The sequence below is a fragment of the Dreissena polymorpha genome, chromosome 9 (assembly GCF_020536995.1).
Source record: "Dreissena polymorpha isolate Duluth1 chromosome 9, UMN_Dpol_1.0, whole genome shotgun sequence".
In the NCBI taxonomy this organism is placed as follows: domain Eukaryota; kingdom Metazoa; phylum Mollusca; class Bivalvia; order Myida; family Dreissenidae; genus Dreissena; species Dreissena polymorpha.
In genome coordinates, this window is record NC_068363.1 from 58,102,375 (window position 1) to 58,120,002 (window position 17,628).

The 17,628-nt window shown below is 36.1% G+C and overlaps 2 protein-coding genes across 8 annotated transcripts in view; one reads left to right on the forward strand and one right to left on the reverse strand.

Annotated features, from left to right (window-relative positions):
• Nucleotides 1–17,628, reverse strand: part of LOC127845785 (uncharacterized) — a 30,609-nt gene extending 12,981 nt beyond the window's left edge. The window contains exons 1-6 of one of the 5 annotated variants that reach the window (XM_052376931.1): nucleotides 17,526–17,628; nucleotides 14,900–15,357; nucleotides 13,856–14,097; nucleotides 11,207–11,354; nucleotides 10,581–10,685; nucleotides 9,558–9,705 (exon numbers count right to left, since the gene is read on the reverse strand). In XM_052376931.1, coding sequence (XP_052232891.1) covers nucleotides 9,558–9,705; nucleotides 10,581–10,685; nucleotides 11,207–11,354; nucleotides 13,856–14,097; nucleotides 14,900–15,349 — 1,093 coding nt within the window. In that variant the 5' untranslated portion in view covers nucleotides 15,350–15,357; nucleotides 17,526–17,628. Of the gene's footprint in view, nucleotides 1–9,557; nucleotides 9,706–10,580; nucleotides 10,686–11,206; nucleotides 11,355–13,855; nucleotides 14,098–14,899; nucleotides 15,358–17,111 lie in introns of all 5 variants that reach the window. The other 4 variants (XM_052376929.1, XM_052376927.1, XM_052376930.1 and 1 more) reach the window with 4 other exon arrangements.
• On the forward strand, nucleotides 1,311–9,060 carry LOC127845790 (uncharacterized). Of its 3 annotated transcripts, none has more exons than XM_052376942.1 (3): nucleotides 1,311–1,425; nucleotides 5,846–6,840; nucleotides 7,015–9,060. In XM_052376942.1, exons 2-3 carry the CDS (start codon nucleotides 5,895–5,897, stop codon nucleotides 7,365–7,367), a joined length of 1,299 nt encoding a protein of 432 aa, XP_052232902.1. In that variant the 5' UTR covers nucleotides 1,311–1,425; nucleotides 5,846–5,894; the 3' UTR covers nucleotides 7,368–9,060. The 3 variants fall into 3 exon arrangements, with proteins under 3 accessions (XP_052232902.1, XP_052232901.1, XP_052232900.1); XM_052376941.1 differs by lacking the exon at nucleotides 1,311–1,425 and adding an exon at nucleotides 1,514–1,659; XM_052376940.1 differs by lacking the exon at nucleotides 1,311–1,425 and adding an exon at nucleotides 1,792–2,517 and having other exon boundaries at nucleotides 7,015–9,059.

A 17,628-nucleotide genomic window follows, 5' to 3' on the forward strand; every position in this document is an offset into this window, starting at 1 on the left:
GTCAGTAAAAAATAGGGAGGACCAGTGAAACTAGAAATTTGGTTGATCTGTCGGACCAGTTAAAAATCCTGGCCTGCTTATTGTGAAATACTGGTGGAAAGCCGTTTTCATGAATAAAACAACTTTACATGTTCATAATAAACCGATAATTTCATCATTATTTTATGGGCCGACTCGAGACCGGGATAAAAATAGCAACATATTGGAAATTTCAATTTTTCTAGATGCCCAGATGACAAAAACCTGTTGTCGCATCAAAAAATCGATTTGCGATACGCAATTGTCTGCAGAAAATGTCTGCGGACTTCGCTGTGATCAATACACAAATTAACATAAAATTCTAATCGTTCGGATCGGGAAATGAACAAAATGGTATTTATTATTTTGAAAAAGCAGCAATAATCAGCATTTTATCAATCTTAATACCATCAGAATATACTTTGTTTACCGTAAGAATTTAAACTGGAGGGCGCCGAATAATGTTTTGATATTGCGGGAGAGTAAACGACTTAACGTGTGTATTTTCAAGATTACAAGTTTTCGAGATGTGGAATTTCATTCCAGGGGTGGTTGAACCTACGCCTAAAAACCTTAAACTAATGAAGAGAAGCTGAAAGTACAGCGAAATTATGAAAGGGATATTAAGATAGTTTAGTAGATAGTGTAGTTTTCTTTTTATAAATGATGTGGCCTCTAAAATGAAAACAAGCATTTTTAAAGATTTGACCTGGTGACCAAGCCTTTGAAAGCATGTCGCCCAGATTCAAAATGGGCCTAGATATTGTAAAGATATACATTCTGACCAAGTTTTGTAAAGACTGAGTCATAAATCTGGCTTCTGGATTGGTAACGAGATTCAACCTGGTGATCTAGTTTTTGGACACTCATGACCCAGGTTCCAACTAAGCCTAGATATCGTTAATATAAACATTCTTACTAATTTTCATCCAATAAATATTGTCTTAGTGTGATAACAAGATGTTTCTAAGATTTAACTAGGTGAACTATTTTTTTGAAATGCACCATACCCTGAATAGAACTTTGCCTAGAAATTTTCCAAATAACAATTCTGACTTAAGTTACATCAAGGTTTAGTCATTAATATTGCCTCTTGAGTAGAAACAAGGTTTTTCTAACATTTGACCTGGTTATACCTACTTTTTGGACACACTTAAACCAGAATCGAACTTGCCTAAATATTCTACGGATGTGCAAATATCCACAGGTTTCATCAAGATTGGATACTAAGATGTGGCCTCTTGACGGGTAACAAGCTTAATGTTTACTACACATTCAACACTATGATAGACGCCTGATATGGGGTGATTACAATAGCTCATTTTACGGTTAATTAGGTCAGCTAAATACTGTTTTGAGGTTATTTATACATTTAAATGAGTTGACATTTTAAAATGTTTAACTCAGGTAAAATATATTTTAAATTAATTATAATATTTTTTCCATAATATTCTATCAGTTGGCTTATTTTTATGTGGAGTATCCATTTATCTTTTTATCTTCAGTTCTTGTATCTCTCTATTACAAAATGTTGCATTTTCATTTAATGCCGACTTCCTATTTCTCAATTCATATGGACTACAAAATCTGATATGCAGAGGAATACCTGTAATATGATTGAGAAGGATAAAACACAATAGTGTGAGTAGACTTAATGATATGAAACATGTCTTATTCTGTAGCAGATATGTTTATCTTAAATAATGTGCAATTCAGGATTTTTATGTTTCAAATTTCTAACCTGAAACACAACAGTTGGTAAATAGCGAGTGAGAACTGTTAAATCAGCAAAGACTATCAGATGATTTGTAACCTCTGATTTCAGAGTGTGTTTCAGTTCACTGGGAATATCATGTGTCACTGTATTTTCAGAAAATGGTTTAACCCTGCTTTATTATCAGCAAAATGTTAAGCAACTATAACCTTGTTTGTAGCGTGGCTATGGACTTTGTATTCAGTGTGTATTTAATAAGTTGTGTGTGCTTAAACCTGCAACATAATTGAGCTATATACAAGGTTTAAATAAAGAACATGGGAAATATATTAACTAAAAAACTGTGTGTGTTTTCATAAATACTCATTTTGTTTCCAGAAATGGGATAATAATAACAGTGAATACAAAGAACTTAAAACTCAAGGACAGTTTCATGACAATATCTATCCCAAAATGATGGCATCTCTGGATTCAGGCCTCAACAGTTCAGATTTAGTGAAGGACTATGTTTGTGGAGGTTGCGAAAGTAGAAATAATCTTGAAAGTGCAGATTATTTTTGTGCATCGTGTACAAAGTTTTTCTGCAGAAAATGCATTGATCCTCATGATCAAATATATGCAAACCATTCCAAATATGGAAGAGGAGAAACAAATAAATGGCCTCTTACAAAGACAATGGAGAATTTGCTACTGAAATGTGATGTTCATAAAGACAAGAAACTTAAAATGTTTTGTCAGGACCACAGTCAGCTGTGTTGCAATGATTGTGCTTTTCTGAATCATAGGTAAGTTGCACAAAGTCATGCAATAAATGGGGAAATCCCACCAATGTCAAATGGTACAAACAAAGCTTGCCCAATTAAATCTATTCCAACTCATATAACCCGCAAGGTATCAAGGTCAGTTTATGGTCAGTAACAAAAACGCTAACCATGTAAACTTGAAGTTTATTTTTATCAGAAAGATAGTAAATGAAGATATTTGGCGATATTAATACGGTATGTCAATAATAGATTCTTATTTTTTTCAAAAATTGCATGATAAGTACCAGTTTTGATTAATTCAAATAGAAATATTCAACCATATAGACCAATTTATTAAGCATGAGCACGATGATTCACAATACTATTAATAATCAAATCAAATAATAGTGTCAAACCACTAAACCAGATCTGTTCCAAGAACGTGCGTACATTTTTTTCAAATATGTAAGGATGATTTCTTTTGTTGCCAGCTGACCTATAAAGCTTTCATTTATTTTCATTCTTCTTGTGTTTTTCTATTATGTAAATATAGATGTCTGATTAATAATACATTATAAACAAGAGGGCCAAGATAGCCCTAGTTCACTCACCCCAGAGGAGTCGGTTCATTCAATCTTTACCAAATGTCAAACTTGACCTAGATATTGTCCAGACAAACATGCTGGTCAAGTTTCATCATAATTTCATCTGCGAGTCATTATCAATGTACCTATGAAGTTTCATGACTCTAGGCGTAAGCATTCTTGAGTTATCATCCGGAAACCATTTTTCTAAGTTGAGTCACCGTGACCTTGACAGCCATTGTGTGAATACAATTTTTGGTACTGTGACCTTGACCTTTGACCTAGTGACCTGAAAATCAATAGGGGTCATCTGTGAGTCATGATCAATCTACCTATGAAGTTTCATTAACCTAGGCATAAGCGTTTTTGAGTTATCATCTGGAAACAATTTAACTATTTCAGGTCAACGTGACCTTGACCTTTGACCTAGTGACCTGAAAATCTATAGGGGTCATCTACGAGTCATGATCAATGTAACTATGAAGTTTCATGATCCTAGGCCAAAGCGTTCTTGAGTTATAATCCGGAAACCATTTTACTATTTCGGGTCATCGTGACCTTGACCTTTGACCTAGTGACCTGAAAATCAATAGGGGTTATCTGCGAGTCATGATCAATGTATCTATGAAGTTTCATGATCCTAAGCATACGCGTTCTTGAGTTATCATCTGGAAACCATTTTACTGCTTTGGGTCACTGTGACCTTGACCTTTGACCTAGTGACCTGAAAATCAATAGGGGTCATCTGCGAGTCATGATCAATGTATCTATGAAGTTTCATGATCCTAGGCATAAGTGTTCTTGAGTTATCATCCGGAAACCATTTTACTATTTCTGGTCATCGTGACCTTGACCTTTGACTTAGTGACCTGAAAATCAATAGGAGTCATCTGCGAGTCATGATCAATGTACCTATGAAGTTTCATGATCCTTGGCATAAGCGCTCTTGAGTTATCATCCGGAAACCATCTGGTGGACGGACGACATGACATGAGCAAAACAATATACCCCCTCTTCTTCGAAAGGGGGGGGGGGGGGGGGAATGAGAAAACTGCCCCCCTCCCAGCAGCCATGTTATTCAACTGACCGAAACCATTTTTGAACTTAACTCTCGTATCAAGGAAACAAATCTTCTGAGCAAATTTCATGAAAATTGGGCCAAAAATGTGACTTCTACTGTGTTCACATGTTTTCACTATATACATATAGAGAAAAATGCCCCGCCCACTGGCGGTCATGTTTTTTCACCGATCCCAACCATTTTCAAACTCGTCCGAGATATCAATAAAACCAATGTTTTGACCAACTTTTATGATGATTGGGCAAAAATTGTGACTTCTAGAGTGTTTACAAGGTTTCTCTATAGCCAAATAGGGAAAACTGCCACTATATACATATAGAGAAAAATGCCCCGCCCACTGGTGGCCATGTTTTTTCACCGATCTCGACCATTTTCGAAATCGTCAGAGGTATCAATTGAACCAATGTTTTGACCAACTTTCATGATGATTGGGCAAAAATTGTGACTTCTAGAGTGTTTACAAGGTTTCTCTATAGCAAATTCAGGAAAACTACCCCGCCCACTGGTGGCCATGTTTTTCAACGGATCGGAACCACTTTTGAACTCAACCAAGATATCATTAAGACAAACATTTTTACAAAGTAACATGAAGATTGAACATAATATGTGACTTCTACAGTATTTACCGGTACAAGGATTTTCTTTTTTTTGACCTAGTGCCCTAGTTTTTGACCAGGCACAACCCAGTTTCGAACTCGTCTGAGATTTCATTGGGACAAAGCTTCTGCCCAAGTTTCATGAAAATGGGACAAGAAATGTGGCCTCTAGAGTGTTTACGAGCAAATGTTAACGGACGGACAGACGGACATACAACGGACAAAGACCGGTCACAAAAGCTCACCTGAGCAATCAGGTGAGCTAAAAATAAGCCACAAAATCTGGCAAAACATCCCGTAATTGATTTGCGTGTGATGCATCTTAGAACTGTCCAGGAAAAAAGGCATTTCTTATCTTTGATCGCATAGACATCACTTTTGATCAATCAACATCGACCACAATCAACGCTGTATATCTTTTTTTCAAGATATTTCTTGTTTCATTCTTCAGCTGAACTTCACAGTTGTTAAATGCATTTTGCAGTTAATCATAACAAGCAAGTAAAATTCTTCTTTATCAAACTGTTAAATTCATGTTTATAAAACTGTTAAGTGTAAAATAGATCATGATTTTTTATTAGCTTGGCTGTTTTCGGAAAAAAACCAAGGTATTGTCATAGCCAGCTGGTCGTCCGCCGTCCGGCGTCGTGCCAAAACCTTAACATAGGCTCTAAAATCAAACTGCTTCCACCTACAACTTTGAAACATCATATGTAGATGCACCTTGATGAGTTCTACACGCCACACCCATTTTGGGGTTACTAGGTCAAAGTTCAAGGTCACTGAGACCTCTAAAAACAATTATTCTGACAAGCTTTCATTTATTTTAACTGCACCGGCAGCCGAGCATTGGGAACCGCTATGCGGTGCTCTTGTTTCCTTAAGGATAAGTTTTTAATTTAGACTCAAAATGTTTGCCAAGACATGACCTGCTTTGCAAATTATAAATTTGATAGTTGTTTATGTTGTATTGTCATAAGAAAATGTTGCCAAGACATGACCTGCTTTGCAAATTATAAATTTATAGTTGTTTATGTTGTATTGTCGTAATAAAATGCATGCTCACAAATGATTCTTGCGGTAATTTTTATTCTTAATTGCTATTTCAGACAATGCACAAATGTGGCTCTAATTTCTGACTTAGCCAAAAACCTGTCAATGAATATGCAACAGTTGTCAAACAATCTTCAAACTATTGTTGGTGAACTAAATAAGTTTAAGAGTAAACAAGAGGCCAGCATTCAGTCCGTGGAAGTATCATGTAATGAAAAACTACAAGAAATAAAAGACATTCGAAAGAAATTAAATGCTGCATTGGATGCACTAGAAAATACAACATTAAAAGAATTGGATGAAATTCGGACCACATTGCAAACCTCTCTTAAGAAAGATAATGACAACTGTATCAAACTGAAAGATGACTTGCAAAAACTCATTGAAGCTGTAAATGGCCTTTGTGATAAGAGCAAGAAAGAACTTGAGTTCATAGCCAGCAGAAAATGTTTGGACAAAATACAAGAGTCAGAGTCATATCTGAAGGAGAACCCTGTAAAGGTGCAGAGTTTTATATTCCATGCAAACGCTGACATTGAGCAGTACCTGTCTAAACAGTCTAGTCTAGGGAAGATTGTAGACAGTATGCCATCTCTAAATTTCAATATGAATCCAGACCAGGTGTTAACTGTGAAGAGATTGGAGTATACTGTAAGCATACCGAACGACACAAGTAAGCCTTACTGCATTGGCATTTGCAGCCTGCCTAGTGGCCATGTCATTGTTGCAGATTATCATAATCAAAAAGTGAAGCTTTTGGACCAGCATTACAACGTGTCCAGTCACTGTGATGTGTCTGGTAATCCATATGACATTTGCAATATCACATCCAGTGAGGTGGCTGTGACTGTTGGTAAAAATGTCCAGTTTATATCTGTGAGCAATGGGCAATTGGTGAGTGGGAGGAAGATTTTATTACAGCATGATGCCAACGGTATCGCCCACCATGAGGGAGCGTTGTATATCACCTCTGGAACTGCCCTGTACCACTACAGTATGACTGGAACACTTGTGAAAAAGCTGTTTGAGGATGCAAGAGGCTCTTTTACAGGTAAATGTATTTTTTATTGATACACATACAAGATTTTATCTATTGATGACACTTTAAAACTCTTAAAAATTTTTGATTATTTTACAGAACATAAATGTAATAAAAGTAACAATAGTGTTAATGCATATATCATAATCCTAATCTACTTATATAAACATGTTAATTGCTTTGCAGTGTTTTACTGCGCAGTGAATCCTGCTGGTGACAGGATCTATGTCACCAACCTCTTTCAGCACAAGCTCATTACTCTGGCTACAGATGGAACTCTGATATCCACCTTTACAGACCCTGAACTAATACACCCAAGGTGTGTAATGGTAACACCTGTAGGACAAGTGTTGATCTGCGGATGCAGCTCCCATACTGTCATACAGGTGGATCGTGAGGGAACAAAGAGACTGGCAACTTTGGCTTCACAAAAAGATGGACTCAGCCAACCAGCCTCTGTCTGCTACAACACCAACACTCACCAGATCATTGTTGGTCTAAGTAATAACAGTAAAATCATTGTTATGGACTTGCAATAGCTCTTGCATTAGATGAAAACATTGACATAAAACACTTTTATAAACATAATTACCCATTTTTCTTTGAATTGCTTATGCAGTATTAGCAATTTATATCTAGGTAAACAAAAAACCGTCGGAGACGGGTGATGCTCCCCAAAGTATTTTTTTGTCACAATATTGCACTATATATTTAGATAAAAGGAAACGTCTTGAGGGGCATAACTTTGGACAAAATAATATGATGGATGGTTTAGCAACTTAAAAATTTCAAAGGGCCATAACTCTCTAAATAAATCATCTAACCAGAGCCCACAAATAACATTCGCATCTCCTCTTGGTAGTTAAGCTTCTCATAAAGCTTCATTGAATTTCAGTCGTTAGTTGCTGAGAAATAGCCCGGACAAGAATTGCACTGTGTACAGTTAATGGAAAATTTCAAAGGGTCATTACTCTGTTAAAAATCATCCGACTAGAACCCGCTGATAATATGCACATGTCCTCTTGGTAGTGAAGCTTCCCATAAAGTTTCATTGAATTCCGGTCATTAGTTCCTTAGAAATAGCCCGGACAAGAATTGCACTATATGAACAGTAAATGGAAAATTTCAAAGGGCCATAACTCTGTGAAAAATCATCCGACCAGAACCGGCTGATAATAATTGAATTCCGGTCATTAATTTGCTGGGAAATAGCCCGGACAAAAATTGTGCTCAGACCGATGGACACACGCACGGACAGACGAAGCGGCGACTATATGCTCCCCCAAAAAATTTTAAGGAGCATAAAAAAACATATTCATAGAGTTAAATTTTGTTATGAACAAGTAATTAAACTTCATTTGAAAATCAGTTGTTTTCATGCTTGAAAGATTGCACAATTTTTAAAGTGAATTTATGTCATCTATCTATAATGTTGATGCTGATTAGTTCTTAAGTCTGGCTTTATTAAATGTTTTAATTATACAATATGCATGTTCTATGTTAAGCAATTATTATGATGTATTAACATTTGATTATTTTTATGCCATTTATGCCTTTTCTTTTATAAAATTATGTATTTTGATATTGTCATATTTGAATGTGTGCTTTTGAATGCCTATTAAAGGCAATATATATATGTTATACTTTGGAAACTTCAGTAAAATATAACAATAAGATAAAAGCGTTTATTTGGCAATGTATCCACTTTAGGCTTACATTTTTACTGTGGTCTAACACAGATGTTTATTAAACCACTTACAATATGAGCTCTGTGGTGGGTAAGACTTCTAGCAGAAAAATACACTAATATCTCGGAACAATTATAAAGACTCAGAAAAGATGGAAACATTTAAATACAAATGCCCCATGAAATATGAAAACAAATCCTTATTAATAAATGATAATTGATTCAACAGCTTGTTGTTTTCAAGGCTTGCTATCTCACTTGAGTGCATACAGAGCTTTAGTCTCAATCATCATCTTTTGTTCTCAGTTACAATTAATGGGTGGATTGTATTCATTTTTGCAGAAATGTTCTTTGAATTGTCATTTTATAAAAGTTCATTGAAATCATCAGAATATTTGGAAAACTGCATGCAACAGAAAGTGTGAAACATTAGCAGGACAACTTGTAAAATTTGTGTGATCGCGCACAAAATTTCTTAAGATTATTTAAATTAAAATAAAAACATGGCTGCCAATAGGAATCACACTTTTAATGTCTGCCAAAGGGAGAAATACAAGGATGAAAATGTCCTTCTGTCAACGATCTCTCGACCTCTTATTTATAGCATAACTCAGAAAGAATTGAAGGGATACATATGAAATTCACAAACTGATATGGAAATATTAAAGAATAACCATAACTCTCTTCAAGATATACTGAATTATTGCCCTTTAGTCAATTTCCATTGTGGATCATGACTGCGTTGTTATTGGAGGTCTTTCAATAACATTATTTTTTATTGATTGAGGACTTTGAATGGAAATGCACTTTTAAGTACCACAACCCTGTTATCAAATATGTTTCAAACTGTGCTTTTTGCACATCTGTTCCAGATTTGCAATTGCCTGATTGTGACGCTGCTTTCGGCTTATATTGTAATTTTTGTAAAAATGAGTCTCTTCTTACAAAAATTCCAGTATACACCTATAGTGTTGTCCTTGAATAGCCAGTGCAACTTTTTGACAATGAGGCTCAAGATAATTGAACATTTGTGTAAACTGACCTATGACATGTTTAGGGTCCAGTGCTGCAGGGGTTGGGGACTGTGCCCCACTTTTCTCCTCCCCCTCCTGGTACATTCCCTCATCCACCACCTTCTGGTATCGACCCAGAGTGAATCTTGTGTCCTTTACATCACGCCAGTTGTGGGGCTAAAACATGGTCAAGATTTACTTCAGTGGGACTCAAATTAGCCTGGCTCTGGGAAAATAAGCTCTTATGCATGTGCAGTCTGCACAGGCTAATCTGGGATGACACTTTCTGGCAAAAACAGGATTTTTGCAAAAAAGAGACGTGATTTATACTTTAAACACAATATTAGCTGAAAGTTTGTCCCCAATTAGCCTGTGGGGACTGCCCAGGCTAATCAGGGACAACACTTAAAGCCATATTTCCCCAGAGGGAGGTTCATGTATGTTTTTATTCAGTGGGAATTTAATGCATCAAGAGTATATGCACTCACAATAAGATTGAAAAAACAATAATTTTGCTGTCAAAAATGATCACACTTAATTGACCAGCTAAATAGCTAGCTTTTATTTGCATCTTTTAGCTTTTTTAGACAGCTTGTACAAGAATTAAAAGTGGATTGAATGAATCAACCCTTATACCGAGCTAAGATACCTACTTTGATGTATCTGTAGTCTCTTAGAAAATAAAAGTTTAGTTTAAGAAGTTTCTTACTAGATTCAAGTTATAAATGCTTCATTTAAAACACTTAAGTACTGATGAGCAGCAGACTGCATAATATCTGAACAGCCTCCAAGCTTCTCTGTTCTGTTCTGGTTTTATGCTGTTTACAAATACCTGTGTTAACTGAGCTCCTAAACAGCATTGGATTAAACAACTACATACATTTTTACCACAGACATGACAGACACAAGTTAAGACTATACTCTCCTTCAGTGGAACCTGTATGGTCTAATAAAAACTTAGCTCGAATTTCACAGAACATGGTTTTAACCAGCTAAATTTCTGAATTCAAAGGAAAAACTAATTGGCCTAGCCAATGATGAGCAGAGCTTACCAAGGCCTTGTAGAGCTCATTCTTGTAGTAGGTCCAGGGCGACTCTCCCACGTGTAGCCGATGCCGTTTTAACGACAACTTCCAGTGTTGCTCCTGACCCTGCTCCTGAAACCAAAATGAAAGAATCTTAATGATTCATCAGTGTTTGAACCTTGCTCTGCAGACTGCACAGGCTGATCTGGGACGACACTTTTGCATTAACTAATTTTTGCTATTTTTTCCTCAACTTCCTTCAAAAAAACATTCCATAAAAGAGGAAAGTGTTGTCCCTGATAAGCCTGTGCAATATTGAAGCCCAGTTTTCTTAGAACCAGGCTCAGTGTTTATATTGGGTCAATTTACAGCACACAAAAAAGTCTCATGTCTCTTCATATGTTTTTTTTTGTCCCAATATTTTGTATTAATTAAAAAAATGGCTTAACTCAGACTACAAAAGTGGAACATATTTTAAAATTCCATATTTTTCATCAAAATTTTGACTTCTATTTCATAAGGAAACCCTCTAACTCCATGGCTCAGAAATTCAAAAACTACAATTTTAAGAGAAATGAAAGCAATGCCAAGAATAAATGTTGCTCAAAACAAATTAGCTCAGCCGAGTTACATTTCAGCTCAACTCTGTTTACCTCATGTTTTGTCTCTTCTTCTCCAAACTCCCCTGGCAGATGGTGCCAGCGTGTGGTGCCGTCCCGCCCAGCCAGGGCAAATGTTGAGAAGTGGGTGTACGTGTTCTCATCAACACTGTGTTCCTTGTGAGACGAATCTGTGGCATTGCTGGCAGTTGGGATAGAGAAGAAATGCATGTATATACAAATAAGCATACCATAACTAATATTGATATTGTGTTATAATAAATAACCCTTTCCCACTCTGAAGCAAAGTTAAAATGGCTATGTGCACTCGCAGTCTGTTCAGGTTTTATGCTGTGTGCTGCTCATCAGTATCAAAGGGTTGAAATTGAAGCATTTAAAACTTGAATCTAGTAAGAAAGGTCTTTAATTAAATTAAACTGTCTAAGGGACTAATAAGATGTGTTTGTGAAATACAATGTCCCCCTATATGACGTTTGACCTTGAAGGATGACCTTGACCCTTCACCACTCAAAATGTGCAGCTCCATAAGATACACATGCATGTCGAATATAAAATTGATAGCTTCAATATTGCAGAAGTGACATTACATGAGCAATTCTGACCAAAATCTTTGACCTTGAAGGATGACCTTGACGTTTCACCACTTAAAATGTGCAGCACCATGAGATACACATGCATGCCAAGTATCAAGTTGCTATCTTCATTATTGCAAAAGTACTCATCAAATGAGCGATTTTGGCCACATATATTTGACCTCCGACCTTGAAGGATGACCTTGACCTTGACCTTTCACCCCTCAAAATGTGCAGCTCCATGAGATACACATGCATGCCAAATATCAAGTTGCTATCTTGAAAATTGAAATATTGCAAAAGTGTACATTAAATGAGCGATTTTGACCCATATATTTAACCTTTGACCTTGAAGGATGACCTTGACCTTTCACCACTCAAAATGTGCAGCTCTATAGGATACATATGCATGCCAAATATCAAGTTGCTATCTTCAATATTGCAAAAGTTATTGCAAATGTTAAGTTGGCGCAAACCTATAGACCAACCAACCAACAGACCAACAGACAGGGCAAAAACAATATGTCCCCTACTACTATAGTGGGGGACATAAAAATGCGTAAAAATACGTATCTAAGTGGTAAAGGGATAATGCAACCCATAGTAAACTTCTCTACAACACAGCTGCCTTGTTTTTTGATGGACTGGAACCATATCTCACTCAGCGAATATATAATTTGAAAAAACATTCTGACCAAGTTTCATGAAGCTTTCACAAACAAATGTTACTTCTACAAGCATTTTCTTAAATTTGATCTAGTGTTCAAAATTTTGAACTCAACTGAATCAGTTTGTAACTCGGCTGATATATAAATAGGACTTATTTCTAAACAAGTTTTATGAAGATTGGGCAAAAAATGTAGCCTCCAGAGTGTTCAAAAGCTTTTTACCAGTAGTTCCTTTGAGCAAGTTTTTGACCTCATGTGACACAGTTTCAAACTTTGCTTAGCTCTCTTTGGGATAAAGATCATGAGCAAGTTTCTTGAAGATTGGGAAAGTTATATGCAGCAGGCATGCATACACGGGATCATAACTGTGGTTAAGTGAGGTTAGTTTGAAGTTTATACTTCCAAGATGGCGTCGTTTTTGTGTTTTTCGTGAAGAAGTAGCGGATATTTTCACCCGGTTAGCCACTTTGTATTTATATTCATATTAAATGGATACTCCCTTTAGTATTATAACAATAACTTACATTGTTAACATAAATAAACAACGATTACTCTTGATCTCTAGCGAGAAAATGTTTTCCAAAACATTTGCACCAATGCGAAATTCATTTGCGACAGTTATTTGTGTCAAACCTTATAACATGGGAAAGAGGCTGAGCATTTTCATTTTGAAGTCAGGTTCCAAAATGTGCTAAAAAAAGAAGTCGGTTCCAAAAATGGGGGGGGGGGGGGGGTTAAGAGAAAATGATATGTGTAAATCCAATTTCTCAAACGTCACGTAAGTAGACAACAAATTTGTGGACGGTTTCCCTTCAATAACTTTTTTATCCTGACATCTACAACCTTGAAACAAAACACAGAGAGAAGCACAACACCGAAGAGCCGAAAGGCTGCATTCATTTAAAATAAATATAAATACAAAGTGGCTTACCGGGTAAAAAACTTCTGCTACTCCGTCATTAAAAATACATAAACGAAGACACCTTGGAAGTGGATTCCAACTAACGTCACTTAAACCCGGTAAGCTCCCATATACGCACGCCCCCCCCCCCCCCCCCCCCCCCCCCCCCCCCCCCCCCATTGAATATGGCCTGAGCAAATTGTATTCAGGTGAGCTAACACTTTACAACTACATGTATGCAATTTACATCAACCATGCAACGCTTCATACAGCTGCATTTTTTCTAGCCCTACTTAACCAATTTGGGAATGGGGTCAGACCCTTTTTGTTGGTAAAAATAGCATCTAAAATTAGTATATTGGTGTTCAATATTATATTTACTAAGGTTCAACCCATAGAAATACTTAGTGAAATTTACTAAATGTTTGGAAAGCATCAATTGGAAATTTAAGGCAGACATTTGGGAAAAAAATAAACCTTTTAATATTGGGCAAGGGACTGAATAAAGGCCCTAAATTTGACCCCTCCAAATATGCCTTACCCATCCTTGTTTATTTCCTTCTCTTCTGTCTCAAGGTGTTGCTTGTGAGCGTAGCTGCCCCCAACAATGATCAGACCCCCATCAGACTTTTTCACGGACTGTGAGGTGACGTGGGCGCCCATGGACTTGACGTAGTAGTTATCAAACTGCTCCTTGAAGTCTAGCAGCTGTCGCTGCCAGAGAAGCTTAAGGTCAGACGAGTAACAGAACACCCACCATGTGTTGGTGACTATTACAATGACCTGGAATAGCAAAGAAACAAATTGAGTTGTGCTCTGGGAAAATGGTGCTTAATGAATGTGCGTAAAGTGTCGTCCATGGATAGCCTCAGAGACAACTATTTCTGCCTGGACTGTTTTTCTGTTTCGATGAGACTCCCTTTAAACCAAAAATTCCCTAAAAGGCTTTAAGCAGAAAGTGTCGTTCCTGATTAGGCTCTCCATACTCAGTGTTTTTTTTCACCATTTTGGGAATGGGGCCCGGTCCGTTTAGATTGGGAAAATTCGCGGTGTTTTGACCAAAATTGGGAAATTAGTGTTGTTGTTGTTTTGCTAACAAATGCTTCAAAAGTGAGGATACAAGTGTGTCCAGTATTAAATGTACTAAGGTTGATCTTATCTGGATGGGAAATGAACGAAATATTGATCTAAAAAAAATATATTTTTTTTGGGGTTCCATTGGGAATTTTTAGCTCTCATTTGGGAAAAATATATACTTTTTTCCATTGGGAATGGTCCTGTTACCAGACCCGATTTTGAATGAAAAAACCACTGATACTATACGAAGGGTGCAAACACTTAAAGAAATGTTACATATACTAGGTTGGCACTGAGAAATCTATAGCCAAAATACATGTTATTTAGAAAGTTACTACCGGTAGTACCTGTAGCTCAGAAAGCGTGACAATCTGTTTTATTTCAAAAATATAAATACATTTTAGTAACCAATTCATGAATTTAGATTTCAGAGCCATTGCCTATTTGGGCAACGGGTAATGCAAACATAGTAAATATTTAAAATAAAAAAAGTTTTGTTTCCATTTACCTGATGTCTCACTTGTACCATTGATAAGTATGGCTCTGTAAATCCAGTTACCATGACCACCGGCCATCCCGAGGGTTGGTCCTGTCCCCCATTGGTTGCCTGGGGCAACACGGCCTTGTGCTTAACTGACACATGCGGCAGAGTTTTATCTTCCTCATCTTTTTTCACTGCATCAGGCAGGGTCATAACGCTCAGCTTTAAGTCGTTTGTCACTAATATAACTTCATTAATTCCATCACTATCTAGATCTGTGATAACTGGTGGGGGCAGTTGTTCAGATTTCACAGGGTATTTCTTGTTCTCAAAATGATGATATTCCGCCCGCTTGCGCCACACTGGCCTTAGTTCATACGAGTCTCTTGATCGAATGAGATAGCTTATGACAGCACACAACAGTAACAAAATGAAATGATTCTTTGATGGAGTTCTTATTTTGCTGATGATACCCATCGTTAAAACTGAAAAGAAAGGAGTTAAATTTTTATTAAACAATGAATAAGTCTGTGAAAGGCAGTTATTGGAAGAGTCTCATGGCCAAACAAGTCCCGAACCATCTTTTTATGGAGAAGCATTAATGATCAGGCCAATTATAATTCTGATATGCCACTAACCATGTTTTTGAAAATTAAACAAAAATATAGTAATTAAGTAGGTAACAAAATAATATGCTGAGAGTTTCACCATGTTCAGTATGTATCTTATTCAAATTAATAACAATTAATAACAACAGTATAGTTGTTATAAGAATGCATTTTCTTTACACTAATGTGTCAAATAATATTGTTTTGATTTATTGTGAACATATATTATGATTATGATCTTTCTCTATATACACGTATATAAATAGAGCCCTATTTGCCAACCGATGGGTTGAGTCTAACAGAGATCGGAATATTTTTTTCTCTGTCAGATGGGATTACTGCCCCATAGATGAAAAAAAACAATGGGCAGTTACAAAGTTGAATGGGCACTTTGCAAAAATGAATGGACACTAAATATTTATTTCGGGTAAAAATTACAGGCAATAGGAAGATCAGCCTCAGTAAAATTGCGACCCCATCAAATTTATTTTGGAGACTGTGACACAACTATATTGTTTTAAATGTTATTTATATTTAACAAACACGATATTATTGTAGATAAAAATAGTATTACCTTGCAATATGATAATTAGTACAAATAGTCCAATAAAACACTGCCATTATTTACGATATATGTGTTTAGGAATTTTGTAATCATGGGCGTCCGCCATAGTAAGGAACTGTACAGAAAGTTTGTAAATCGGAACTAATTGGTATATTTTGGAAAATCATTGATAAATGTATTTGTTGTTTCAATGCTTAGGGCCGAGTAATTTCGGTAAATCGGAACTCAACTTGCGTAAAACGACCAGCGTTCAACCCTAATCCGACATCCCAGGGGTTTTTTCCCCACTTTTTGGGAAGATAGCCCATGGCTTTGGAATTGGGAATTTTATCAGCATTTTCATGAAAATGGGAAAATAAATTCATTAGCCTTTTTTTTCCACACGAAAAGTCCACTGATAAGGAAAATACTACATTTGATATAACTGTTTATAATCATTCAAATTAAAAGAACAAAATCATATAATACTTTGTTAGATGTAATTGAATAAAAATTGAGATAAAATACGCATTAGACACTTCTTTCTAAAAAAAAAATAATTTTTTTTTTGGAAATTGGGAATTTTTGCCACATTTTGGGACAAAAGTATACTTTTTGGGATTGGGAACATAGCCGAATTTCGGCTACAGGGCCCTCAATCTGTCAAATCCACGGCCGAAATTCGGCCGCATTCTCCCCCTGAAAAGTATACTTTTGTTCCCCTTTTTGGGGGAAAAATTCCCCCTAAAAAAAAATGAACAAAAAAATAAAAAAATATTTTATTTTTTTTATAGATAGATGTGTCTCATGATTATTATATTTCAATTCTATTTTAATTTAATCTTGCCAAACATACTAAATTATGAAATAAGCAATGAATATAGGGCAAACATGTACATATGTACAAATGTAATAATTAGACAGCAAGTGAAAAATCCCCCAAAAAGGGAAACGCCGCAAAAATTCCCCCTGCTATGGGTAGCGACGTGCTTCCCCTAAAATGGATTAAGGGCCCTGGGCTATAAAATCGGGCCAAAAAAAACCTGCATCCACAAATAAGTATAAAAAATTTATGAGCGAAAATTACTTGTGTGGAATATATACCAAGCGACTAATGTATACCAAGAGACTCTTGTGATGAAGAATCTGTGGATCAAGGAAACTTTGCTGGTGTGTGTGACGGCACTGTCAACTGGTCTATTGTGCACAGTTTATTAGAGGGTACAGTATTGTTGAGATTTGCACCAGCTAATCAACTAAAATATCTTGCACTGGTTTTTTAAGTGCGAAAATGAAATCAAATTAAGATAACTGCTTTAAAAATGCAATAACTTATAACATTAAATATTATTTTATTGACAATATATCACATTTAAGAATATCCGAATGTGTGAATCCGAAATTGCAGCCCTTTCAATAACTGCTCAAAAATACTAAACCAATACCACATTAATTGTGTGGCTAACTGCGACAATAACTTCGCATCATTTTGAAACAAAACCTCATTGAAAACAGAATTTTGGACTCAAGGAGTCAACAAAATATCAATGTATTTTCGGATGTACTGTAGTTTGTATTTACATGCAAGTCAAAACGGTCTGACC

Excerpts from the sequence above, each read along its gene's own strand:
- LOC127845790 (XM_052376940.1), top strand. The coding sequence starts at position 2,186 with ATGATGGCATCTCTGGATTCAGGCCTCAACAGTTCAGATTTAGTGAAG. Across the intron at positions 2,518-5,845 it reads TGTGCTTTTCTGAATCATAG|ACAATGCACAAATGTGGCTC; the intron begins GTAAGTTGCACA and ends TTGCTATTTCAG. Across the intron at positions 6,841-7,014 it reads TGCAAGAGGCTCTTTTACAG|TGTTTTACTGCGCAGTGAAT; the intron begins GTAAATGTATTT and ends ATTGCTTTGCAG.